The sequence below is a fragment of the Bos javanicus genome, chromosome 19 (genome assembly GCF_032452875.1).
Source record: "Bos javanicus breed banteng chromosome 19, ARS-OSU_banteng_1.0, whole genome shotgun sequence".
NCBI classification, from domain to species: Eukaryota; Metazoa; Chordata; class Mammalia; order Artiodactyla; family Bovidae; genus Bos; species Bos javanicus.
Window position 1 is genome coordinate 10765892 of NC_083886.1, and position 27547 is coordinate 10793438.

General features: G+C 51.6%; 2 protein-coding genes across 5 annotated transcripts in view; both read right to left on the bottom strand.

The window, feature by feature from the left end:
- HSF5 (heat shock transcription factor 5) overlaps nucleotides 1-1674 on the bottom strand; it is a 52764-nt gene extending 51090 nt beyond the window's left edge. The window contains exon 1 of the mRNA XM_061390114.1: nucleotides 982-1674. Within this exon, the coding sequence (XP_061246098.1) occupies nucleotides 982-1600 (619 nt within the window). The 5' untranslated portion in view covers nucleotides 1601-1674. The remainder of the gene's footprint in view (nucleotides 1-981) is intronic.
- Nucleotides 1675-2577: 903 nt separating this feature from the next.
- MTMR4 (myotubularin related protein 4) lies at nucleotides 2578-27489 on the bottom strand. 4 transcript variants are annotated; one of them, XM_061390108.1, is made up of 19 exons: nucleotides 27342-27489; nucleotides 26143-26181; nucleotides 22149-22238; nucleotides 21682-21798; nucleotides 21085-21167; nucleotides 18156-18316; nucleotides 17967-18063; nucleotides 17651-17764; nucleotides 16658-16854; nucleotides 16286-16417; nucleotides 15676-15787; nucleotides 14980-15175; nucleotides 14558-14743; nucleotides 14311-14481; nucleotides 14007-14161; nucleotides 7186-8587; nucleotides 5340-5450; nucleotides 5058-5146; nucleotides 2578-4835 (listed from the first exon to the last, which is right to left on the bottom strand). In XM_061390108.1, exons 2-19 carry the CDS (start codon nucleotides 26143-26145, stop codon nucleotides 4658-4660), a joined length of 3594 nt encoding a protein of 1197 aa, XP_061246092.1. In that variant the 5' UTR covers nucleotides 26146-26181; nucleotides 27342-27489; the 3' UTR covers nucleotides 2578-4657. The 4 variants fall into 4 exon arrangements, with proteins under 4 accessions (XP_061246092.1, XP_061246093.1, XP_061246094.1 ...); XM_061390109.1 differs by having other exon boundaries at nucleotides 26799-27489; XM_061390110.1 differs by having other exon boundaries at nucleotides 26468-27489.
- Nucleotides 27490-27547: the final 58 nt, after the last annotated feature.

Here is a 27547-nt window from a genome sequence, read left to right on the forward strand (position 1 = left end):
CAACTGAACAGCAACAAAATACAGACTTACACATAGAAACTTCTTTCAAAACTGAAAGACTGAAGCCAACAGTGAAAAATTCCAAGGTTGTAAACATGAGCTTTATAATATCATTTTAAACTAAAACTGGACATTTGTACACACACAAATTTGGTTTTACCTGTGTCTAACCATTACACCTTAAATAAGCATTGGGTCTAATCAGCTACTATGAAAGAACTGTTTAGCCAATTCATTCTACCTATGAGCAATACCTGGTAAAAACAGGAAAATATATTATTATATTTTTGCTTTCAAGTTATATAAACAACGCCTACGGTTCTACACATTACTCCGGAACCTAAAATATGATCACTGTGAGAACACTTCTTCCAAGATTTCTTAGATGTGTCAATGGGTGGAAGACGGCATGGCTCATCAGGGACAGACACTCACTCAAGGTACCTTGATCACCACTTTCCCTGGGCTAGCATAACTGTTCTACATTCTCTCGGCTGCGACTGTTCCTTCCCACCTTGACCTTTGCCATATCCTCACCCTGTAGAGGAACTCTGTTCTGCTTCCTATCAGAACGCAGGAGCCAGTTCTGTTTCTTCCAGACCCAGGGCTTCAACAAAGGCCTACTTATTTTTAGGTGTTCGCTGTGAAAAGACCGGGTCTCGAGAAGATACCTGGCGATAGAGGTTTGGAGCCCACGAGGGTTCCGAGAAGACTCAAGAAAGCCAGCCTAACGCGGAGGTCCCCGTGACCGCCAGTGGACACAGAAGGGCCTCATCGTCCATGGGCCCCGTCCAGGAGAGGTGCTGGCGGGAAGGGGGGTGATGCCTGTGCCGCGCCGACTTCTCGGTAAGCACGGCTGACAGCGGCTCCCGGGCGCTTCCCTGACACCACCAAGGAAATGCCCGCGGGCGTGGCAGTTGCCCCCTCACGGCCGAGCGCCCCGCCGCTGGCTGAGGACAGAGCAGGAGGGACGGGACTCACCCTGTGGCTCCGGCCGGGGCCCCGAGGGCGGCAGCGGCGGCTCCTGGTGCTGCAGCGGGGAGGTGGAGGCAGAGGCCGAGGCCGACGTGATGAGGAGCCTCTGGAAGCGGTTGGGCGGGCGGCAGGGCACCTCCAGGCCGGCCGCCAGCTTGGCCTTGTTGGCGCTGGTGAGCCTCTTGAGGTGCACGAGCAGCTGCGGCTGGTCGCGGCGGAAGTGCGGGCTGTGGAAGTGGTGGAGCGGCCCGTCGCCCGCCGGCCCGCCGCCCCCAGGCCCCGGCCCGGGCCCCGCCGCGCCCGGCCCGCCCAGCACCACCTTGCGGAAGCCGTAGAGGTTGAGCTGGCGGATGAAGCTGGTGAAGTTGGTGGTTTTGAAGAGCTCGGGCTCGGCCCCGGCGGCCCCGACGCCGCCCCCGCCGCCGGCGCCCCCGGCCCCGCCGCCCCCGGCCCCCGCCCCGGGCGGGCTGAGCAGCTCGGCCTCGAAGAGCGGCTGGTCGATGAGCAGCCCCTCACCACGGCCGTCCCAGCGGATCGAGCGGTACCGGGGACTGTTCACCAGCCGCCACAGCTTGGCGGGGAAGTTGTTGGGATTGATGGGGGTGGAGAGCAGCGCCTCCTCCATCGCCCCGCCCGGGCCCTGGGCCTCGCCCCGCCGAGCCTGGCTCTCCCACCCCGTTCTCGATCTCCCCCCTCCCCCCTCCGCGGCCTTCGCTCCGCCCTGCCCCCTCCAACCAGCACCCCGCCGTCGCGGACTCGGGGACCGTTGGCGCACGAGCCCCCCGCGGCGCCTGCCAGCGCGGCCAATGGGGCCTCGAGTTGCCGCTGCGCGGCAGCACTTGGCGCGAGCCGACCCGCCCCTTACACCCGCGCCACGTGCACCACGGAGAAGGTACGCTCGCTCGGCGGCCTCCCGAGGGAGCCGGAAGCGCTGGGGCCCGGGGCCCGCGGGCCGGTGTCCCGTACTGCAGAGAGATCCGCTGGGGTATCCGCGGCGGAATGCGGAGACCTGTGTACTTCACCGCTACCGGCAGCGGGGCTGTGGGGCTTTAGAATTCAGGAAGTGTGAAGTGGGTGATAACAAATCCGGGCATTCTCAAAAACACATTCTATGCTCTTATTAGTCCTAACAGTTGAATTGATTGTCTCTCCAAATAAAAACGGCGATACCCTGAGTGCACAAATTGAAAAGAGTGGCATTTTATCTGTTCTGAAATATACTCTCTTCAGCCAATGCTTTGCTCAAGACCATTTACCCAAGGTGGAAAGAAAACAGGAGCCTATGAGGAGGGAACGGGGCAAAGATAAGTATAATCCTGTGTGACTGATCAAGCAGCTGGTGAACTTTTAGACAAAGAGAAATAAAGCTTACATCAGACGGAACCAAATTCAATAGGATCCATAAGGAAAACGGCCTATCTGATCAATAAATGACAATACAGCAGGAGCTGTGCTGATAAAAAAGAGAGGGCCATTTTAAACATGGAAATAGCTGGGACATAGGGGAGTAATGTTTCAGTCCTTTCTCAGGGTCAAAAGAAAAAAATGAGTGTTAAGTTTTCTTAGAAGTTAAAAATGAAGAAAAAGACCCAACAAAGCAGCACTAATATAGAGATTTTATTTAAATTGTATTGAGTTTTTACAGCACATTGCATGTTTGTCACAACGCAACTGCACAGTTTGGATTTTTGGCCACATCATGTCACTTACACCCACAAGAGCTCTGAAAGGAGTATTTGATGAATACATCTGAGCCAAGAGCCCAGAGTCTCTCTCCAAGGCCATGCAGTATGTTCATTGATGGGACAGTCCCTCAAAACAGCCATTCAAAGTAGACAGATACAGTCTCCTCAAATGTCACCAATCGAAGTGCAATGAAAGTCGAGTTAATTAAAAAGCCACTCACAACTGGCAGTAAATTGTAATGACTGAGAAAATGCTTATTTTACGTATTGGAGACAAGGAATAGTTTGTTACTTTTTCAATGAATTCAGGAATTTCCCAGACACAAATTCTCCATTATTCAACTCCATTTAAACGAAAAAAGTTCTGCTAGACTGACCTAGATACACCAAAACTTTTTAGGTTACATCCATGGCAAGTATAAAAAGCACAGATGCTTCTCTGTAGGGCTGAAGAAAAGGTCAGGACAAATAACAGTTCTTGTTCTAAATGCAGATCCTAAGTATTTTCAAAGGAAAAACTTTTTTTCCAGGAAGCAACATGAACAAGTAGCAGTTAGACAGCTACCATCGTTTTAAAACAGGCTGAGCCTAAGTGTAATTTACCTTTTCTACACCAATGAATCAAGGAAAACGTATAAGGAAATCCTAGTGGTTTCATTATAAGTCAAGGAGACTGTATCTGCCCTAACCACTGCACATGGCTAATATCACTGTATCTTTTGGTTAAGTGCCACTGGTACATACTAAGATGAAAACAAACAAAACAAAAACAATGTTTGGTCCAAATGGACACATTTTTTCTCCCAATTTTGGTATCAAGGCTTTATTCTCTTCTGTTTGGGTTCCATTGTTAAGTGCACAGAAATAGACAGCAGCATTTGTACTGAAACCCTCACATACCAAACAGCATATTCTAGGAGGTAAAAACCAAACGCAAAATTCTACCCTCAACATGTCAAGTGTTCAGGATAAGAAGCAGTGTGACCCAGAGGAGGCAGCAGCCAAGGGAAAGACAACATGTGGGAAGTGGGCAATGGAACAAAGACCCCCCCTCCCCAAAAAAAAAACCATTGTTTTATTTTCATGCCAGGAGAGGATCAAGGTGTAGCTCCTGTGTTAGCACCAGGACAACTAGGAAAAGTCAGGCGCAAAGGGTAGGGCACAATCAGCAAATATTTCACAAGGATAATTTCTGCTTTTCCCTTCTCCTTCTTCACAGTGCTTACCTCCAGAGCTGCCACTGAGTAACAAAGACTACTGCCTTCACAGCTCCAAATAACTGATGTCTGCCAGAACTGAACATCAGCAGAGTTTTCTCTGCTCCCGAAAAGGTCTGTCTCACTCCCTAAAACTGTCCCCCTAAACTGAATATTCACTGATGCTGGCTGATGAGCCAAGTGAAAAATACAGCAAAACCTCCACTAGCTGGACCGGTCTTTAAAACCAAACTCCACAGAAAGACAGAACTAATGCAACTAGAGGGAGTGCCTCTAAAGACTGAGCCTTCATGCACAGACACAGAGCACAGAGGTACAGGGTATAGTTCATTTCAAATAGGATAGGAATTCCTATCTTATATACTATAATCCGCTTTTTTCAAGGTGGAGGAGAGATGGATCTGGTTATCACTTGGAGTTTGGTTATACATATGCCTTTCTATTGCTGTTTAGGGCACACATCACCAGGCAGTATCTATGAAATCATCATCCTGTGACCCCAGGAGAAAGAAACTGGAGTCACCAACTCAACGTTAAGCTTCCAGACTCTGGGTCTGGATCAGGACCATTACTCCCAAGGTGAGAGTCTCACCAGGAGAGGACTCCCACCAGATTGGAATTCCTCTGCTCCAGTCTCATGGTACCAAGGAGGATTTCTCAAGACTGTATCTTTGAGCTCTGTGATTTCATGAGCCACACCAAGGAACCTTCAAAAACTACACCTGAAGCACATCCTCCCTTCAAACCTGCTAAAACTGGACAGGTCTTCTCCTCTGGCATTCAACTGGAAGCTGTAGCAATGGGTTTCTTCAGATGTTGGCTCATGAGTTCCCTGGCCCGAGATACTTGGATATGTTCGTAACATGAGTTACAGACGAGAACTGGGTCATAGAGTTGTTGATCAGGAATGGGCAACTTCAGGTGGCAGCAGCCAGCACAAAATACATTTCCACAATTTCTGCCAAAGCACGAAGAAGGAAGAGTTCATCAGAGATGCCGACATACTGGGAATGAATCATACTCTAAAAGGCCTTACATGAGTAAATAAAAAGAAAAGTTGGGAAAAAACAAAACTAGTTCCTATAAAGGTCTCTCCGTTATCAGATTAACTCAATTTAGTTCGTATCTACGTCCCTCTCTATGGCTTTCAAGCCCTACTGAATCACACAAAACACGTTACCTGCAATGGTGTCTGCGTTTGGCCAACCAGAATTCACAGTCACAATTATAGCAATGTGATGCCATGTGGTCTGGAACCCAGCGAGTCACCTAACAGAGGGCAAAAGGAAAAATTCCAGCAACACTGCAGCAAGGAAAGCATCCTGGAAGAAAAGGACAAGGTCTAGGTGGCTACTACTTGCCTACAGAGAGTCAACTGGGGGAGAACATGTCACTCGTCTCTGAAAATTATGAAAACTCCCTACGTTGCAGAAGGACCTGCCACGTATTTGCCTGGACATACCTCAGTCTCTTTCTTATCAACAGGTTCCCAGCTTGCTTCTGAAAGGCAGTCGTCACTGTGATCAGAGCCAAAATCTTCTGTATCACTGCCATCTGACTCCTTCAAACACGTCTAAAGAAAAAGCCAAGGCATTACCACCAGCGCCTTCATCATCTCTAACATTTATTGTTCACTATGTGTCAAGCACCGTTTCTAAGTACATCACATGCAGGCTGCTAACTCACTTCAGTCGTGTCCAACTCTGTGCAATCCCATAGATGGAAGCCAACCAGGCTCCCCCATCCCTGGGATTCTCCAGGCAAGAGTACTGGAGTGGGTTGCCATTTCCTTCTCCAATGCATGAAAATGAAAAGTGAAAGTGAAGGCGCTCAGCCGTGTCTGACTCTTATCGACCCCATGGACTGCAGCCTACCAGGCTCCGCCGCTCATGGGATTTTCCAGGCAAGAGTACTGGAGTGGGGTGCCATTGCCTTCTCCGATCACATGCAGGAACTTATTTAATTCCTGACAATCTTATAAATGTATGCTATTATTATCCCCACTTTTACAAATAAGGAAATTAAGCCACAGAGAGAATTAAGAGCTGATAGGCAGTAAATGTGGGATTTGGACCTAGCATTCTGGCTTCAGACCCATGCTCTTAACCAACATGCTGCATCACAGTATGGAAAGAATATTTCTCCTGTTACATTCTAAACCAGGAGTTTGCAAGCTCTGGCCCACAGGCCAAACTGGCCCACTGCCTGCTTCTGTAAGTCAGGTTTCTCTGGAAGACAGCCACACTCAATTCATTAACATATGGTCATTATGGCTGCTTCTGCGCTTTGACAGAAGAGCCTAGTAGCTGTAAAGAGACGATACGTCTCTCAGGGCCTAAATTATTTACTATCTGGCCCTTTACCAAACAAATCCGCTGACTCCTGTTCTAAACCATCACTCTAAACAGTAAGAAATAAGTTGTTAGCCCTGACCATCCCACCAGCAGAGAAGTATGCAGCAGGCAATTGGGAATGTTCTAGAGCTTCTTCCAAGAAGCTCCCTGAGGATTGCTGTGCCTCGTCATCTCTCACCTGGCTTATTCCAAGAGGTCCTAACCAGCCTCCCTGGTTTTCAACTGCTTCATCCACTTGACACACTGGTGCTAGGGCAGTACTCTTTTCAGCACTCTTTTTTTTTTTTGGAGGGGGACAAGCCATGCCCTTAGTTTCCTGACCAGGGATGTAATCCAGGCCCCCTGCACTAGGAACTCAGAATCTTAACCACTGGACCACCAGGGAAGTCCCTCTGGGGCAGTACTCTGATCCTACGACTCACTAGCCAAAACTTTTACTGCCCTGAAGGTAGAATCCACACAAAACGAGCTCTCAAGCTGAGCTTTCTAATCCCTTCCCACTTCCCAATGTCACCTCCCACCACACTACTAACTCCCTCCCTCACAGTCCCAGCACAAGTGTGCACACATGCATGCACATGTGCAAACACATACACCTCTTTATTCAAGCTACACCCCCTGGAATACCTCCATGCTTCTGGAAATGGGGTTCCTTTTTCACTGTCTGTGTGGCTAAAAGTGACCCATCCTTCAGCACTCGGCTGAAGGAGAGCCTTCCCTGACCTTTGACTCCCCTAGGGCCCCTGATACCTGACGCTTCCGACCATCATGTCACTTAAGAACAGCCTTCTAATGGTGGGCTTGACTCTCCCAATAGACTGTGAGCTCCCTGAGAGCAGAGCACGGTCTCTCATCATACAGCCCACCCCCTAACTCAGTGGCACGCAGCAAGTACCCAGTGAATGGCTGTGGGGCGGGTGAAAGGCTGGATGGGGGCAGGCCGTGAGTACTTACAAAATCGTCCTCATAGTCCATGGGGGGCTCCGCTGGAGGGGCGCAGCAGTGGCGGATATCCAGCCTCATCTGAAGCTCACGCACCTGTCGGCGGAGCTGCTCCACCTCCTGCTTGTACCCTGCTTCGATCTGCCGTAACCTGTGCTGGATCACATCCGTGGGGAAGGGGAGTCCATCGTCGTCCAGGTAGAGGGGAGGCACTGGAGAAGGGCAGCTCAGGGCGACAGGCTTCATGCTGGGGACCTGCTTTGGGTGACCGGACAGCCACATCCGGTTGTTTTTTCCACCTGGACCAGTACAGTGTCCATTGGAATGACTAGAACAGACCGGCGACTTCACCCCTTCTCTCTGAGCCCACTGGCCCCCAAAGCAGGGCCCCGGTGCCCGCGTCTGCTTACTACTCGCCCTCTTGCTACAACAGCCGTAGGAAAGCAGCCGTCGAGGGGTGGTCTCCCCACTGGGGAGTGAAGTCACCATCCCGTGGAAGCTGTCCCAGTTGGACCCTAAGAAAGAGAACTCGCTGATCTGGCTCTGAGAAATCGGCTTTCGGGCCAATTCCAATGGCACTTTTCCCAAGCGGGGGTTCTCCAGTAACTGCCCGTTCCTATGATTCCCTCTCTTGCCTGTGTCTTCCTCCCCGTGAATCGTATCTAGCACAGAACTAGGCGGTTCCTGGTGGGCGACACTTGCTGCACACCCCGGGGGGTCCTGGTTGGGAACGTCAGCACTGGGGTTTGGAGGAGTTTGGCAGGTAGCACTCGGTGGGTTGCAGAGGGTGCCCAGACCATGATCTGGGGCACGTCTGGAGGGCATGCCCAGCAGAGAGTCCAGCTGGGCCTGCTGGAGGGCCCCTGGGAGGGGGTTCTGGGAGGACTCAGGAAAGTCACCGGTTCCTTCACGCTTGTCCGAGACGACTTTAGAGAGTGTGTGGATAGCTGCTTTTTCAGGACAGCGTTCAGGTGGCTCCTCTGTGCCATCCGAAGTCCTATCCAGCTCGTCCTGGGCAGGAGGGCCTGGAGCTGGGGCCTGAGTCTCTGTGAGGGCTTTGGTCTCAGGCTCAGAAGTGCTGCTCTTCGTTTCCTGGGGCACTGTGGCACCGAGTGGTTTGTAACCTGGAGAACCGTTTCTGTGACTCTTGAAAGGTTTATTGCTCAAGTAGTCTTTCTGGCTGCTGGGCAGCGAGGGAGGACCCGCCATCTCCCCTATAGCCTGCTGGGGACCTCCGGCCCCAGACTCCACGAAGGCAGTCTGCGATGCCTCGGGATTGCCATGCCAGGGCTCCAGGCCTGCTCTGGCCTCCTGACAGTGGTTATTCAGGTTGGGGTCACTGGATGTGCGCGTCAGGGGGCTGCTTGTGTCACAGGCAGAAAGAAGATCATCCATAGATCTCGTTTTAGGTAATCTGCAAAGACAACACACCACCTCCAGGTCAGGAACTGAGAGCTACCTCCAACAGACAAAATTGGGTCACCAAAGCAATCAAAGCCAGAGTTCACAAGAAATAACATTTAAGATTACAAATAACCAATGTTCAAGTTTCCCTGGCAGTCCGGTGGTTAAGAATCTGCCTGTCGAGACGGGTCACAGGTTGAATCCCTCATCCAGGAAGAGCCCACATGCTGTTTGCCCAGAGCCTGTGCTCTGCAACAAGACAAGCCACTGGAGCGATAGGAAGCCCCTCTGCAGCCGAAAAAATAAAATACATAAATCAATCTTTAAAGAAAGATACAAATAGCCAATGTTCACTGCAAAAGTCTGTTCTAGGGCTCCCTGGCAGTGGTTAAGGTGCTATACTTCCATTGCCGGAGGTGTAGGTTCAATCCTTGGTCTGGGAGCTAAGACTCAGCATGGCCACAAAAAAGTAAAGAGTCTGCTCTGCAAAAGTGGAGGACTTGAACCCCCTCCTCAGGAACCCAACCCAGGGTCTGTCCTCAGTTTTCATCAGTCTTTCCTCACAGTCTCCCTTGAATCCTCAACCACTCCCATAACCTCAGCTGCCTTATAAGCTGATGCCTTCCAATCTACCCTTCCAGCCAGGAATACAATTCGGCCTCAAACCTTACATGCAACCGCCCCTATTACACACAGCAAGACAGAAAGATGGTAGGTCCTGGAGTTGGATGATACCAGTTCTGACACTGATTATAGATACATGACTCAAGTGAGCTATTTAACCTCTCAGACATTTGGTTTCTCTTCTCTATAAAATGACGATAAATTACCTTGCCGAGATGCTATGAGGATTCAAAGTATAGGCAACCAACCACAAACTTATTAAGGCCTCACCCATGACCTCATTTTTATAACCTTCCTTATTATAAATTATCCCTCCATCACAGCAGGGACCAGCGTGGCTTTTTACAACCATTTAGTGGCAGCGTACTCCTCTGAGGCCCAAGTCACCATGGAAACTTCCCCAGTATACAGTTCTAGAGACATCCGTGTACACCAAATGGGCAACCAACATTTTCAAGAATGACTGCCCTCAGCCTGCATAGGAGGGGAGTTTGCAGGAGAACGAATACATGTATATGCATGGCTGGGTCCCTATGCTGTCCACCTGAAACTGTCACAACAGTTTGTATATTGGCTGTACTCCAATATAAAATAAAACATTGAAGAAAAAAAGAATGACCACCCTAATTTTTAATACAGTTCTATAAAGTGTTCAGAGCAACAAAACTGAGGAAACTTTGCCAAGAAACTGGAGAATTTGCTGGACTTTCTTTTTCAGAGGCCTCACTCAGCCAAGCCCACACTGAAAAATCCCTCAAACACAGTTACAATAGAGCTGATTTTTTTTTAAGTGTTTGGTTTTTTAAAATTATTAGTACTTCTATAAAATTACTCGTGTTTGATTTTACTCTGTGATCGATTTTGATTGCTGTGTGTCAGTGTGGTTAACAGATTCCAAGAAGGCAATAACAACATTATGATCATAGCCTCTGGAGTCCCATAGTCCAAGCTTGAATCTCAGCTTGGCAACTTTTTAGTTTTTTTCTTTGTTTTATTTTTTATTATGAAACTTTCAAACACACAAAAGAAGTAGAAAGTATGAAGAATTCCAATGTACTCTTTAGTCAGACTCAACAATAGCAACAGCCTGCTGTCCTCCACAGCTGAGTCCTGTGTGCACCAAAGGTCTAATTAACAATGAGGGGAGCAAGAACGATGTCTGAGGAGCTTGGAACCACGAGAGAACTTATCCAGCAAATGTGGTCAGGGACGGCTACGCACAGAGGACAGAATCTGAGCTGGGGATGGAAGAATGTGTTGGACTTTAATGGAGAAGAGGAAAGAGAGCAGGATGTTTTTGATCTAGGGGAAGGTAGAACCGAAGGTGAGTCAGGTCAGCTGTGAGAGAAACCATTTCCTTTAAAACCCTTATCCATGAAATCCAACTCCACCTTGAACTGCCTACAGCACACCTCCTCTTTGTTGTCAAGATATTTCAGTCCCAACCTGCATGTATCTCTTCCATCTCTCCGAACTGACTCATCTTCTCAACTTTACAGTGTCTACGTGCAGGCATGCTCAGTCGCTCCGTCGTGTCCAACTCTTTGTGATCCCATGACTGTAACCCGCCAGGCCCCTCTGTCCATGGAATTTTCCAGGCAAAAATACTGGAGTGGGTTGTTATTTCCATCTCCAGAGGATCTTCCTGACCCAGGGATCAAACCCTCATCTCCCGCATTGCAGGCAGATTCTTTACCACTGAGCCACCTGGGAAGCCCCTCAGTTTCTACAGATGGTACAAATATCCTCCTGGTTTCTAAGCTCAGAGATTTGGGACCTGACTTTGGTCTCTTAACTCTTCACTTCCACCTTCCAACATTCAGTCAACACCACAGACTGCTAATGACTTCTCAACAACATCTGAGTTTAATTCTTTCTCTTCCCTTCTTATCTGAATTACAACAGTCCTAGCTGGCCTCCGTGCTTCCAACTACCCTGCTCACTGGTTAATTCTTGAAAAATCCTTTTGTCACTAGGTCACAATGACTTACTACTGACACCTGAATCAAAATAAATTCCTCAGTATAAAAGCCCTCAAGGAACTATCCTGTTTATTTCTTTCTATTCTTCAAAATACCCCTTCCCAGGGATTCTCTGCTGGTCCAGTGGTTCAGAATCCACCTTCCAATGCAGGGGACTCGGGTTCGATCCCTGCTCAGGAAACTAAGATAAGCTCGCACATGCCTTGGGGCAACTAGGCCTGTGCGCCGCGACTACTGAGCCCACGCCTCCACCAGAGAGAAGCCTGCACGCTGCAACGAAGACCTCCCCTCCATGCTGAAACTAAGACCCAACACCCAGCCAGAGGTAAAGAAATAAATATTGTTTTTAAATGCCCCTTTCCAATCCCTGCCAGCTCTAGCTCCAAAAAGCTGGTGCTTCTTTTTAAAAGAAATTCTCTCTTGTGTATCCTATTCTTTTGAACCCCTCTCCACTAACCTTGTTACCAAGCTTATAACTCCCTTTACTCCATTCACTTGTTCATTTAAGCATTTACTAAAGCACCTATTATGTTCTAGGCCCTGAGCCAGGTACAAGGGACACTAAAAAGCCATGGTTCCTGGGACTTCCCTGGTGGTCCAGGGGCTAAGACTGTGCTGCCAATGCTGGGGCCCTGGGTTCAAATCCTGGTCAAGGAACTAGATCCCACATGCTGCAACTAAGACCAGATGTAGGCAAATAAATAAATATGAAAATAAGTAAGAAAATAAACTTAAACCAAAAAAAACCCCATGGTTCCTGCTTGGTCATCCACAAAAACCTCTGCATTAACAGTCACCAAATGACCCATTTCTTTTTTTTTTTTTTTTAGTTCTACCAGTTTATTGCTACCAACCCATGACCCTCCACCCTCATGCACACATGCTCAGTCATGTAACCCCGTGGACTGCAGCCAGCCAGGCTCCTCTGTCCATGGACTTTTCCAGGCAAGAATACTGGAGTGGGTTGCCATTTCCTTCTCCACAAATGACCCATTTCTTACTTCCCATTTCTCTAATGGCTTTGAACAAGACACATTCTATTTATCCACTTAGATGCTAATTTAGAACTGTCCTCCAGCTGTCCTATGCCTTATCTCACAGTTTTTAAAAAGTATCTTAAATAGGATCAATATCTGCTATGTCTTTCGTACAGCATGTAAAACTTAGTACAGTCCTAGGCAGCTTGTAGGTATTTAAAAAACATTTATTGATTTGAAAAATTAGATATTGATTTAAGGCAGTGGTTGTTAAATGGGTCACAGAATGTGCTGAGAATCTGATAAAAAGTTATGGCCCCTCTCCTGGAAAAGGAAACTTATGAACTGGTACCCCATTCTGCATAGTTCACGGAATATCACAGAATTCCTAAAGCCTATCTATAGGCCTTTGACAATGGACTCAGTTCCAAAGACCTAAAATTTATAGCTTAGGAGGTTGGGGGTTTTGTTTTCCTTTATAATATTCAACCAATTATGTTAAGTTATATTTTAATTTTAAAAACCTTCCACCAATAAACAAAGATCAAAATTTGAAATGCACATATCCTTTGAGCCCAGTATTTTCATTTCTAAGCATGGATCTGGCAGAAACACTAGCATAAATGCACGGTATACGGTAACACTACCGTGTACAAGAACGGTGTAGATGGTAAATATTGTGTGTGTGTGCGCGTGTACATGCACTCAATCTTATCTGATTCTGTGACCCCATGGACTGTGGCCCACCAGGCTCCTCTGTCCATAGAATTTTCCAGGCAAGAATACTGGAGTGGGTTGCCATTTCCTTCTCCAAGGGATCTTCCCCACCCAGGGATTGAACCCATGTCTCTTGCATCTCCTGCACTAGCACGCAGGTTCTTTACTAGCTGAGCCACGGGGGAAGCAAATATTGTGTATATTGTACCAAAAAACTTTTTAAATATATGTTAAGTAAAACACCCCCTATAATGATTAAAAAATGGAAATCACTTAAATGATCAATTGAAAATTGATTATGTAAATTTCCATACACTCTACTTTTCGACTTATGCAGCCACTAAAAACAATAAAGCAGCTTTATATGTGCTTTCATGGTTGACATCCTGATGCACAGTGGGGAAAACAATTTTCAGAACAATGTGAAAAATACGGTCATTGTATTTTAAAAAATGTTTTTATATGAAAGTGTGGATATGTCTGAGGAGAGATAAACATCTGGGAGGCACCAAAGTGGCAACAGTGAACACTGGGGGGACAAGGAGCAGGGGGGACTGTCATTTTCTACTTTTATATTGTTTGGCTTAAAAAAAAAGATATTACTCTTATAATTCAACCAATCTCCATTCTACTTCCCCCCAGATAGTCAGCCAGAATGTAACTTTAATTTTTATGTCTCCCTTTAAATTCTGAGGGAGTGATGTGAAGGCCGTTCCCCTTTAGGATACTCATTTCCCTGAGAGCCAGATGCTGCTGGGAGCTCTGGACACAGCAAAGGTTATTAGGGAGCTAGCATGCTCCGCATCTCTTCTATCAGTTAATATAAATCAGGACCATTCCCACAAACCTTCCTGAAACACTCCTTTTAGTTCTGTTCTCCTCTCCCCTGGGTGTGTCACAAAGGATGATGGCAGCTTGGAAAAAAGGTAACTACTCTTATCTTAAGAGAGGGCCTTGAGAACACACAGAGTGCCCTCCAAGCTAGCCAACAGCCCTGAGCCAAGTTTTGCCTTCAAATGACTCGAGAAGTTACTTTAAAGTATTTCATAAAAGGAAGAAAACAGCATGTAGGCAAGGCACAAAGCAGCCAATGCCTTCGTAGCGGAGAGGGGAGAGAAGCCCCTCTTACCTGTCCAGAGAGCGGCCGGAGAACTCCTGGCTCTGAGTCACCGGGGAAAGGTAGAGATCCATGCTCTCCTCCCCAAGTGTGCACGGAGATGACGCCGGCAGATACACGGCTGTCCAGAGGTGCAGCGCCCGGACATGACACACGGGATGCAGGACCTAGGGAAGCAGCCCCATACTCAGGTTCTGTGAGATGTCTCAGGTCCCCCTTGCTTCCCAAGCCTCTGGGTCCTTGTTCTTCCCGCTGCCTCGGGACAGTGCCCCCCAGGCCCCCGAGATGCACCTGGGGGATAAGGGTCGGGACTCACCATTTCTGAGCCAGGCGTGTAGAGGAAGTTGTGGAAGTTCTTGTTGCCGGCTCGCAGGAGGGCCCACACGGAGCAGGTCCGCTTGTAGATGTTACGCTTCTCTCGCTCACAGGGGTTGTTGGCCAGGAAGGTGCCGTAGAGGCAGGAGTACGTGTGCTGCACCAGCTTCACCTAGACAGCGGGACAGTTGGCACCGGGCCAGGCCGCCCACCCCCACCCCCGCCCCCGCCTCGGGTGCGCCACTTACCAGGAAGGCCTCGTTAAACTCAAACAGGCAGGGAAACTGCTTGAGCAGCTGGTGGACGGAGTCGAGCCACTGCAGGAACACGGGGCACTGCTCGTTCTGGTCCTCTGCATTCTCCTGGTGGCCGCAGCGGTCTCCGAACTTGTGCCCGAAATCCAGCCAATCAGATTCCACCAACACCTGGAAACCCTGCAACCAAGAGGGGGTTCGAGTAGAGGGCCTCTCTGGGAAGGCTGCGGTGCTCCCCGCCAGGGATGCCCAAAGCAGGGGGGCTGGCAGCTTCAGAGAAGAACAGGCCCAAACCTGGAAGAGGACTCCAAGCCACCCATGTCCTCCAGGGAAAGATCCCCAGGCAGACGCAGGGGGTTCAGTACCTCCCCAAACTCCCCTCCTCCTGCTCTTTCCCGCCCAACCCCTCTCAATACCTCCAGCGTCCTGTAATACGGGTCCAGGAGAATCTTGGCCAGCGCGACGATCTGCGGCGTGCGGTCCCAGCCGTCCGAGCAGTGCACCAGCACGGGCCGGCCCTCCCGGTCCACCGTGTTCGCCACGAGCACCGCCGCCTTCAGCATCACCGACAGGTGCTGCAGCCACTTGGTGCTCTCCAGAGCCGACAACCAGCTACGCGAGGGCAGAGGTCACATCTGTCACTAAGGGGGCCGAGGCTGCAGCAGTCTCTCTGCCAGCCCCGGCCCCTACACCGTAACAAAGTCCCCTGCAAGAGCTGACGCCAAGAGGTCTAGCCCAGGACCCTCCTGCCAAGAGACACCTAGCGAGATGGTAGGGAAGACAGAATGTCTGTCGGCTGGCAGACATCTAGCCAGCCGATCAACAGAGGATCTGGGAAACATCACATGTGCTTCCAGCCACTTTGCCTCCCAGTTCTCTGTGTTCTTGGAGGACAACTAATTCAAATAAAAGGAACCCAGTGTCCTGTAGCCGCGCCAAAGCATTGGCTGAGAAACGGAAGAAGTGTTCTTGGAACTGGCCCACCGCACACAGGCCCCGGAGTTTCTGGTACGTCACAACTCCCATCTCCCCACCGGATCCTCCCAGCACAAGCAGCACTGGGTAAGGGATGAAGCTCGAGGGCAGACAGAATCGGAGTTGGGCACACCTACTTGCTGGGATCCGGCATCTGGCTACACACAGCACGGAGGTACTGGAAGCTGTTCCGGATGGCGTGGATGTTGGCCATTCCCATGAACACGACCTCACAGTTGGGGTAGTACTCTGCACACACACAAGGAAAGCGCAGCGTGAGGACATCCTGGAAACAGGCCTCCAGGACAGGAGCGGTCCCGGCGGGTGAAGCTCCCCTGGCAGGGCAGGCCGCTCCAGGCTGGAGCTCAGTGTAGCCTGGAAATCTAAATACCTTTTTATCTCTCAAGTGCCATATACTAACAGTGGGAACAACAACACAAATGACGATGATGCCTATGTACGACTCCTAATGACAAGGGACAGTAAATCCTCAACAAACAGCGGCTGCTCTGTGCCACGAACTTTATACGTGTAACCTCTAATCGTCCGACAACTTTGTGAGGGATGTTCCATCCCCATTTTGCACATGGGAAAAGAAAACTCAGAGAGATTAAGCAATTTTGGCACAGTCACAGCAAGTGAGTGGGGTCCTGATCCCAGGCCGGGCTTGTTTGGCTGCTTCCACGCACAGGCTGCCCCCGAGGCCCCTGCACCCAGGATGGCTGCAGACGTGGGTAACAGCAATACCTTCGCACTCACAACCGCCACCCTTGGCCCTATTGGCCACCGCCGCCGTGTACGATCGGGCATCCAGGATCAGCAGCTTCTGGGGGGCAGCCGTGCTGCTCTCTACTCCAGAACACGCCGTCAGGGAGGAATCTGCATACACACAGGGCAGGGGGAAGACCCTGGGTCAGTTAGCGCCCAGGAGCACCCTGCCCAGGCCACTGCCTTTCACAAGACCCCTCACACCACCACCCCTGCCTCCCTAAAGGCAGGAACCCAGACGCCCTGTATGTTGTCTGCTTCTTCTCCCTCTTGCCCTGGGGTCTCCCTGGGAGCTGAGGAGGCCAAGATGGGGGCCTACTCCCCAAGGGGCTAGCACCACCCACACCTTACCGAAGTCAGTGTCACATGCCTCGCTGGCCTCACTACTCCCGGTGCTGAGGGAGCCCCCACTGGTCCTTGGCCCTGGGTCCAGGGCACAGGCTTTAGCGATGGATGTGACCAAGTACTCGTCATCAGCATTGCGCCAGCCCCACCAGCTGATCTCGGGCTGGCTGCAGCGGGCAATGGCAGCCCCGTTGCGTAGGTGTCTGACAAAACAGAACAAACGATCATGCCCTTGGTGTTCACAGCCCCCAGAGGCCTACCGCTGAGAGCTCAGGGGGCCAAGCCGAGATCTCCAGAGCCAGCGGGGACCACCCGATCATCCAGCCCACAATAAGAGGAACCAAAAGCCCTTAACATCTCTTGAGAGCTTTACAGTGTACAAAGCATGGTCACATACATTTCTCAGATGTGCTGTGTATTCCCACGGTGACACTGACTCATCACGTCTACACAGCCCCTGCTCCAGATAGAAACCTCTAGCAGGGGAACAAGCCCGAGCCCAGAGCATGAACAGCTCCAAACCTCCTGGCTGCAACCTGCCTCGCAAATGTTTTCTGGTGTAGAACCAGGCAATAAAGTTTCAGTTTTGGGAGTCATAGCCAGTCTCTGTTGCGTATTCTTATGTTTTCTTTTTTAAAATAAAATTTTTAATTTTAAAATAAAAATGTAAAAATCATTCATAGCTCACAGGCTAAATATATAATAGGCTATAGGCCGGTTTGGTTCACAGGCCATGGTTTATCAACCCGTTTTAATGCGATATTTCACACACACACGTCCTCAAAAAGAGCAAAGAAAAAAAAAAAGTGAATAGATTTCCCAAAAGCCTCATCCTTAGGAGAAAACAACAACTAAAGCAGCTTTTCTTATAAAATTATTCCACAGCCACTTCCTGAAGAGTGTCAGCTCCCAGTTAACCACACTACCGCAGACCTCCACCTCTGACTTTCCTCCTGCACCAAGAACGTCTCACTGACGCCTCGGTCCCCACTGCCTCACCTATACACAACCACAGGGATCCGCTTCCAGGAGCGGAAGGAAGCCACGTTCTCCAGCTCTTTATCTGTGATCCATACGGGAACCAGCAGCTTCTGGGGATAACTGGGGCACAACCTGCGGAAAGACCAGAGCGGGTCATGGAGCTTGATTAGAGACCTGTGATCACAAGGTCCTCGGGGATGGCTCTGTGGGGAGAGGGACCAGGAGCCCCCCGCCCTCAGGGAGCCAGGAGCTGTGCCCACCCTGCTCTACCCACCCAGGGAGGAGGTCTGGGTCCAGAATGGGGTTTGGGTTCCCCGCCCCCCAGCCCTCTCACTTGTAGTTACTGTTGATGTGCGAGACCCTCCAGACATTCTGCAGGTCAAAGCCCATCCTCGCCAGCTCGGCCTCCTGTCGACATCGTACGTGCTCGCCTGCAACACAGCCCCGCGCCTGTCAGCATCAAGGGCCCGGGGGCAAGAGGGGGGAGGAGCAGGAGATAAGGAGTGAGCGCCGCAGGCCTCACCTGGCTGACACAGGTGGGTGTGCTGGTCCTCCTCAGTCAGCCCCAGGCACCAGGCATGGTAAGCAAAGGCAAAGAGGTCCTCGGGCTTGGCAGGTCTCGCTGTGGCCCGGCTTAGCCGCGACAGCCACTCTTGGCACTGCTTGAACGTGGAGAAGTGGCACCTGCCAGGCAAGAAGCCATGAAGTGAGGCAAGAGGAGAGTGTGTGCAGGGGCCAGGAGGGCCAAAGACCCAGCCCCGGGAAGGTGTGGGGAGAGGAGACTGCAAAGCGGGAGCTAAGGCCTGAGGACCCCGGGGAGGACCAGGGAAACTGGCCAACACCCCAGAGACACTGTCATAGGGTGATAATTCTCTTCCCAAGAACTCCTGTTTCTGAGACATAAGAATCCCCTCTAGTGGAGCCTGACTGTTTCTCATATCAAATCCAAACACTATCAAATCTGGCCTTGGGGGACTTCCCTGCCACCCAATGTAGGAGGTGTGGGTTCGATCCCTGGTCAGAGAGCAAAGATCCCACATGCTTCATGGCCCAAGTGCAAAACATAAAAATGAAACCATATTGTAACAAAAATCAGCAAAGACTTTAAAAATAAAAAAAGTTTTAAAACTCTGGCCCTGGATGTCTGCTACCCCTTGTATTATCTCCCACAACTCCCCAGCACAAGCCTTCTGTCTCAGGGAGGAAGTCCTGTCTCCTGGTGTTTGCACTTCACTTAATGGTCTCCTCTCAGCCTAGCCATGTCCTCCAGATACTCTGAAGACAGCTGCAGGCCCACCTCTTCCTTGAGGCCTTCCCAGCCTAACCCATTCCACAGATCCCTTCCTCTGTTATTCTTAATGTGCTGGGAGTATTAAACAGTAAGTTTTCCCAGAGCCTACTTGAGCTGGAGGGTTTTGCACACAAGAGTGACATGGTCTGATTATAGAATCATTCTAGCTACTATAATGAGAGTAGATGGAAGACCCTCTCCCACAGATTAAGTCTTCCTTCCGCAACTAGACTTTAATCTCCCTGAAGGGAAGGGCAATGCGAATTCCTGTTCTGAATGCCAACAGTCCTAAGTGCACAGCAAGCTCTAAACGGGGCGTCCTCTTCTTAAAAAGTTAATTTTTATTGGAGTATAATTGATTTACAGTGCTGTTAGTTTCAGGTGTATAGCAAAGTGAATCAGTTATACATATATCCACTCTTTTTTAGCTTCTATTCTCATATAGGTCATTACAGAGTATTTACTAGAGTTTCCTGTGCTGGAGAGTAGGTTATCAGTCTTATTATCCTTTTAATAATCCTTGGAGTCATCCCTCTTTCTCTCATAGCCAATCTGTCAGCAAACCCTATCATCTCTACCTTCAAAATTCTGACTACTTCTCACCATTTTGTTTGCTACCAACCTGGACCAGCCATCATGACCTCCCACCTGGAGTAACTGCAACAGATTCTTAATTAGTCTCCCAGCTTCTGCCCTAGCTTTCACCCCCATCCTGCTTCCATCTCCTCTCAATACAGCAGCCAGAGTGATTCCATAATCAGACCATGTCATTCCTTTGTGCAAAACCCTCCAGTGGTTTTTTCACTTCCCTCAAGTAAAAGCCAATCATTATGACAGCCTGACACCCTCCCAACCTCTCTGACCTTGTATCCCCCATCCTAACCCACGTGCACTCCACTCCAGCCATGCTAGCCTCCTTGCCATTGTGCCAGGTTCCCGCCCGCCTCAGGGCCTTTGCACGCACTGGTCCTTCTGTCTGGCACACACTTCTCCCAAATACCCACAGGTCACTTTCTTCAGGTCTCAAACGTCACCTTTTCATTGCATCCATTCTCTGATCATTTTGTTTAAAGCTACAACCTTCACCCCCATAACACTCAATATCCCCTTTCCCTGCTATACTTTTTACCTTTACATTACTTCCCTGATAGCTCAGTTGGTAAAGAATCTGCCTGCAATGCAGGAGACCTCCTGGGTCAGGAAGATCCCCTGGAGAAGGTATAGGCTACCCACTCCAGTATTCTGGCCTGGAGAATTCCATGGACTGTACAGTTCATGGGGTTGCAAAGAGTTGGACACAACTGACCGACTTTCACTACCATTTAATATATTCTGCCACTGCTGCTGTTTAGTCGCTAAGTTGTGTCCAACTCTTTTGCGACTCCGTGGACGGTAGCCCACCAGGCTCCTCTGTCCATGGCATTTCCCAGGCAAGAATACTGGAGTGGGTTGCCATTTCCTTCTCCAGGGGATGTTCCCGACACAGAGATAGAACCCACATCTCCTTGGCAAGTGGGGTCTTTACCACTGAGCCACCTGGGAAGGCAATGTATTTTACTCACTTAATATTTACCACTCATATCTCCCCATTGGAATACAAGCTCTATGAGGGCAGAAAATTATGTCTATTTGTTCCCTGCTATATCCCTAGAACTTAGAACAGCCTGGCATAAAGTGCTCAATAAATTCATGCTAAATGGATAAATAAATGAGTCAAGAACAATGTGAGTGCTTTTTTTTCTTTTTAAAAACTATTTATTTACTTGGTCATGCTGGGTCTTAGTTGTGGCATCTGGGATCTAGTTCCCAGACCAGGGATCAAACCCAGGCTTCCTGCAGGGAGAGCTCAGAGTCTTAACCACTGGACCACCAGATAAATCCCAAGGTGAGAGCTCTGTGCCAGGTAACACCCTAGGTGCTCTCGGGTGTGTCATCTCATTTAACCCTTATGAAAACCCCGGGGGCATTATCCCTATTTCTTTAGTCAAGACACTGTGCGTCAGAAAATTGATTCTGCCAACTAAGACAGGGTTTTCACTGTTTGTTCCAAATGGGAAAGGGGAGGCAGTATTTTTCCCTTCTCGCTCCAGAGAAACCCTGCAGCAGGCGGTCTCAACAAGATTAAGGTAAGAGGACCTGAGCGAGGGCCCGCCATTCTCACCTCACCACTTTGGAGTCCTTGCAGGCAATGTGCAACTGGAACATATCCCGGCTCTCCACGCTGTCAATCATCCGGAGGGGGACCTGTAGAGGAAGGGCAGACTGGTGCTCAGATCCCCCTGCTCCACGTCACTCCTCACCCACCTCTGCCCAGAGGCTGATGTAGCAACAGAAGGAAGGAAACCGACATTTACAGACGGCCTGCTAAGGGCCTGGTAACTGTGCTGGGTCCTCCACATATGTGACCCCAGTTAAAAATCACCAGAAACCTCAAGGCATGTATTTGCACACCGTATTATTAAGGAGGAAACTGCACCTCAGCTGAGTGATTGACCAAGGTCACACAGTTGGTAAGTGGCACTCTTCCAACCAAGTCACTGTGTCCCTAGAAGGGCCAGCAACAGAATCAAGGGAAGAGAGAAGAAGGGGGGAGGAGAGTGAAAGAGGTACAAAGACAGACCTTCCGCTAGGAGACAGGAAGAAAAAGAAGGGAACCCCAACTCTTTGGAGATACTACCAAATGGAGCACTGACACAGTCCCACCCTGAATTTCACAGGGATTGTGGCTTGGGTGTGGGAGAACAAGACGGGAACTCACGTTGATGACAGAGTCCTTGAACTTGATATGCAGCCGGTAGTTGGAGATGGCAATGAGTGCATCAGCTGCGCGGCCCAGGAACTCCACTCCCTCGCCCTGTAGCACTGTGAAGGGCACCTGCCAGGGGGCAGCGGGACCTCAGTCCAGAAATGAGTCACCCCTTCACTCCCCTCTACAACCCTTGATTTGTAAGACCCCCTCTGGAAAAGCCGGGCCAAGGCAGGACAAGAGTCTTCTCCATGGTAACAGCACCAGGCAACAGCCATACAGAAAAGCTCTTGCCTTCCCTAGGGCCCAAGGCTCCACAACAGACAGACTCCCCTCCCTCCAGAGACCCAGGAGCAGGAAGCCAGAGCTCCCATAACAGATCCCCTTGGAGATATTTGGAGGTGGGGGGAGGAAAGGAAGGGTGTTTTCTGAACCCGGCAGGGAGCTCTACCCACCTCGGGCCCCCAGCTCTTCCTTACCTGCAGATTCTCCTCCTCTTTCACTAGTTCCTTGTGGGGGAACAGATCCTTGGCTTGGATGTACTCCAGGCTGGGGGGCCCCTCCTCACCCTGTGGGGAAGGCCTCAACCCTAAGTCATCAGGCTCCACCTGGCCCATCAGGCCTCATTCTGCTCCCCTCCCCACAATAACCCCACATACACCCTTTAAAAAGGTTCTGGTCTCCAGAGGAGGGGAGAGAGGCCCGGCATGCTGTGTGAGGAGTGAAGTGGAGGGGGAACTCAAGCCTCTTAAGCCTAAGAGAAGAGCAAGGTCCACAGAGTCACTGGGAATCTGTGCTCCCTAAAGAGGGAATCTCCTGTAGAACCCAAACTGCCCAAACGAAGGAGAGGAAACAAAGCAAAAAAAGGGCGAACTGGAAAGGTAAGACAGAAGTGGGAAATGGGAAGTGCTGCCCTGAGGAGTAGGAACCAGGTGTGCAAGCTGGTCACAGAGACAGGAGGGGATGCAGGCTGCCCAGGCCACTCCTCTGAGGCTTCAATCTGGTGGGTGAAGGAGACAAAGAGGAGGGAGGCGCGGGATTCAGGCCCATGCCTCTAGAGGGCCTTCACGGATGCTTTCAAAAGGAGGATGTGTTTTGGAGTGGAGCTTCCTTTCCAGTTAGGCCCTCACTGCTAATAAGCCCCCTCCACCTGCCAAGCAACCTGCCCTGCCTGACGATCTGAGGGGAATTCCTGAGGAATCCCACAGCAAGCAGAAGTAACTCCTTTCCCAGCCACTAGGGAGGGCAGGGAGAGGAGGGGATCAGGCGCCTGGGAGGAACCAGGAGACCCAAGGACAGAGAGAGAAAGCCTGGCAGTCATGGGGGAGGGGGGCGTGGGGGGGGGGGGGGACAGTGAGGAGGGGAGGGGTGGGAACATCTGAGCGGACAGATGGGAGAAGCCGGGAAGCAGCATTAAGCCAAAGGGGGAGGAGGGGAGGGCGGGGAATGATGCAGAGGTACGGAGGCCCGCAGAGGCAGAGTGGCAGGGAAGATGGAGAAGAGAGGCTGTCTGGGGGACAGTCAAGGAGAAAAGACTGGCGCGTCAGGTGAGGGGTGGAGTAGTGGAAGGGGGAGGGGACTGGGGCCAGGGAGACAGCTCAGACATCCTGTGCTCCCCGACCAGCCCCCGAACATCCCAGAAGGCCTACTGGCCATATCCCACACCCCCAAGCAAGGATGCGGCGGACGGGACCAAGACCGAGAGGCGGAGGTAGAGGAGGTACTCGCGCAGGGCGGGGCCTCAAGCTCTGCAGTCAAGGGCAGCGGCTTTGGGGCCAAGATGGGTCACAGAATTCCCATCCCCGGCCTTCAGCAATTCTCGGCACCCAAAGATGAAAGCAAGTCCAGTAAAGAAAAGGGGTAACATCCCCTCTCCCTGCCAGGGCCCTTGGGAAGGGGGATGGGCTGAAATTCGGAATCTCGAGGGCCGGCCCTGGGCGGGGCTGCGGGTGCAGCCGGCGTTGGGGTCCGGCCCCCCCCCCGCCCCCCGCAGGCGGAGCAGGCACTTACGAAGCAGCTGAGCATGGAGCAGGAGACGCGGGCGGTCAGGCTCATGGTCGCGGGCGGTCTGGGCCAGCGCACATGTCCCCAGAGCCGCTGCGCTGCCCGCCCGTCCCGGGCGCCCGCCGCATCCCGGCTGCGGGGCCGGCCAGGTGCAGCCGCGGCGGCCAGGAGGCGAGCGCGGGCGGCGGGGCTCGGCGCGGCTCCCGCGCGCCTCTCCCCTCCGCTCCACAATGGAGCGAGCCCAGCTCCGCCCTCGCTCACGAGCGCGGAAGGGAGGGGAACCCGACAAGGGGAGCGCCCCGACCGCGCGGCTCGGGGAGGGCGGGGGCGGGGCGGCGCGGCCGGGGCGCCCCGGGCCCCGCCCACAGCCCCGGCTCCTCCCTCCCCACCGCCCCTCCGCGGCCTAGGAGCGCGTCCTCGGGGGTTTCTGGGGTCTCTCAGGAACCGGGGCTGAGCGACTGCGCCCCCACCCCCCAGACGGCGTGGGAGGGGACGGCGAGGCCGCCTACATCTTTTCATTCCCCTTCTTCCCAAGTGAGCCACCCCACACCCCTCTTTCACACGTCCGTCCCCACGCCCTCCCTTCTTTGCTGCTGCTGCTAAGTCGCTTCAGTCGTTTCTGACTCTGTGCGACCCCATAGACGGCAGCCCAGCAGGCTCCCCCGTCCCTGGGATTCTCCAGGCAAGAACACTGGAGTGGGTTGCCATTTCCTTCCCCAATGCATGAAAGTGAAAAGTGAAAGTGAAGTCGCTCAGCCGTGTCCGACTGTTAGCGACCCCATGGACTGCAGCCTACCAGGCTCCTCCGTCTTGAGTCCCCCCAAAATCCTGCTGTGAGTCCCAAGATGGATCTCACCTCCCTCCACCGCGGGCCCTTTCCAGTTTCTAGGCTTCCTTCCTTTCCCTCCAAAACCACCACTCACCATTCCCCTGTCCATCAGTGTCTTCCAATCCCCGGACCTCACTAATCCCACTCCCCTTTTGCCCCTTAGAATGGACACAGGTCTAATGGCAGTTGGGTCACTGCACACTCCTGAAAGGGAAATTCTCGGGGGTTTTTATCCTAAGGCCCCTGCCCAGCTCTACTCCTTCAGCTCCACCTCTCCCCTTGTTTCACATCCTCTGTCTTCTGGGTAAGAAAGTCCTAAGAAATTTCTTTGACTAAAAGAGAGGAGCTGGAACTATGAACCACAGAAGCTATGCAAACACAAAACTCAAAACCCAAGGGTAGGGGAATGGAGGGAGTTGCGTAGAGGGCCAGAGAATAAGGGCAGTGATAAGACGCTTGAAATGTCACTGAGAGTCACAGGAGGAACTGTTTGAAACCCTACACTCCCAGTGCCTGGTAGCTTTCAGAAACCAGGGCTTTTGTTTGGGTTTTGGTCTTGGGGGAAGGGAGGAATAGGAGAAACCTGACACTTTATTAAGCATCTACTATGAGCCAGACATGTTTCAAACATTATCTGGCTAAAACCATTCAACTCTGAAAGAATTTTGTGAGATTTGAGGCTTACAGAGAAAGTCAATTCACCTAAAGTATTTAAGTGGTGGTGCCAGGATTCAAAATTAGATCAGGCTGACTCCTTTCATGGTATCACCGAGAAGAAAAAGGACAGGGGCTATCAGTGGGTGGGGGCCAGGACCAGCAGGCTTTCTGAGAAGAGACCAGAACAATACTATACACACCACACACCCACATGTCTATGGAGGAAAAAGAGCAAGTCTTCTCTTCACCTGAATGCTCTGACCTGTCCCTAAGCACTGGGGACACATGAAAGAACTAAAGAGATACAGCCAGAATCAGGGCCTGGTCTGAACCCGAGCCTGCAGCTCTCCACTCCCTTCTCAAGTCACTACTTCCTCCTCCCAGCCCTCAGGGATTAAGGGGTTCCTTGTATTTGAGGTGAAAAAAATGGCAGTTAGTGGAGAATGTATGGGATCATTATAACACACACACACAGCCCCCAGTGATATTCTGGGCACCTTGAGGGTGCTTCAGTCAGTGGCTGCCTATAGTAGCTTAATGGAGAGCAGCACTCTGGAGCTAGAGAAGCCCCACAGTTTTAGAGGGGCCACTCCTGATGTAGCACCCACAGTACTTCAGGGACTCAGTAGGAACTCCAAGGGTCTTGATATAAAGGAGGTCTAACTTTCAGACCAAAGCAGAGCGCTTCACCCAAGGACCAGGAGGAGCTAGACAAGGGCCAGTATGAAGAACTAAGAGAGACAGTGGGGAAAGCGTGTCAGAGCACGTGCAGAAAAAGGCTTCCAGAGGCCTCCCCTCCCAGTGCTGTGTATCAGCTGATGTTTTGCAACCTAAGAAGCCCTAATTTATCTCCAGGGCAGATGAACCTGTTTAGTTGCTGAACAGAGTTGCCTGGAGCTCAAGGTCCAGGAGGGGCGGGCAGCTTCATGGAAAAAGACACCAGGATTACAGAAAACACTGCAGTCTGAGGAAAGAGTACTCACCATTCTACCGTGGTGAGGGTCCTGGCTGCCTGCTTCTCACTGTAAGGAGACAGAGAAACATAGGAGTCAAGAGCACGGTTAACATCACCATAGTATCAACAAATGCCACACAACTACTCCCGAAGTTCCCCACAACGCTTATCTGCCTCCCTCACAGAGAACCCAGCCTCTCCACAAGTCAGCACGCCAGACAGAGGCAATGGGACCTACGTGGGGAGAAAGCAACAAGTGACTCTGCAGGGCATGAAGGCAGCCACGAAGTCCTGCAGCAGGACTCAAGAGTCCTGATTCCCAATCCCAGAAAGAGAATTAAAATGCTCCGAACCCCGTTCTTTGCGGGAAAGCAAAAGAACCGCCAGCTCTGTAGAGACGGAGGATGCCCAACCAGGGCTCACTTCTGGTCCTGGTGGAAACATGAATCCACAAGAGCACTCTGCCAGCCTCTGAGTCTGGGAGCAGCACCCACCTGACCTGTTTACTGGGGGCAGAGTCCAGAGCAGAGGCCAAGAGGGAGGGGACCACAACCTGTGATCAGAAGGCAGCAGGGCTGGACGTGTCCCTCTGAGGGCACTTGACTCCAAATGAGGTGCAGGTTAGTGGGAGGAGGCCACACAACAGGGACAGAATCAGGCAAGTGCAGGCCTCAGAATCAGTACCTGTCAAGTGGGCCCAAGCAACAGGAATGTCAGGATGGGCCTCCTTGGCCCACCTAGGGAGCCACTGAGGTAACCAGGCCCAGGTTTCACTGACAGTTTTCTTCATGCCTGCTATCCGAGCTCAGGGGGCAGTCCAGCAGTACCCCGAAGAAGGCTGTGTGGATATGTCTCCATCCGTGGCCCTCCCCGCCTCCATGGTCACAGCCCACCCTTTCCCATGGAGGCGGCAAGTCCGGGGTTGCTGCCTCACCGCCCACTGGCAAGCAGCCTCAGAGAAAGCGAGGGCGAGCGAGAAAAGGACAGGCCTGGGAGGCCCACGGTGTCCGGGCCTCGGGGATCTAGTCACGGGGTGGGGGGGGGCGGGTCAGGCTGACAGGGGAACCCAGGTGCCCAGGTTTTGGGGGCGGAGCCTAAAGGTTCGGAGGTGGAGCCCCGAATGACAGAAGGCGGGGCTCACGAAAGCCGGTGGGGCCGGGGAGGGGCCGGGCAAGACGCGGTGGTTGCGGTTCCCAGACCGGCAGTGCACGGGGCACGGTGACTCACCCAGCCGGCGTCCGCCCGACCCTCCGGAGGCCGCGCTCTCGCCACTTCCGTCTCCCGCAGCCGCGGAGGCCACGCAGCTCCGACCCACCGCGGCGCCCCTCGGCCCAACCAATCCTACCTCCGGCCCGTGCCCGCCGGGGCCAATAGCCACGCCGAGTCCCGCCCTGCCCCCACTACGTAGCCACCGCCCTCGCTCTTCGCGCCGC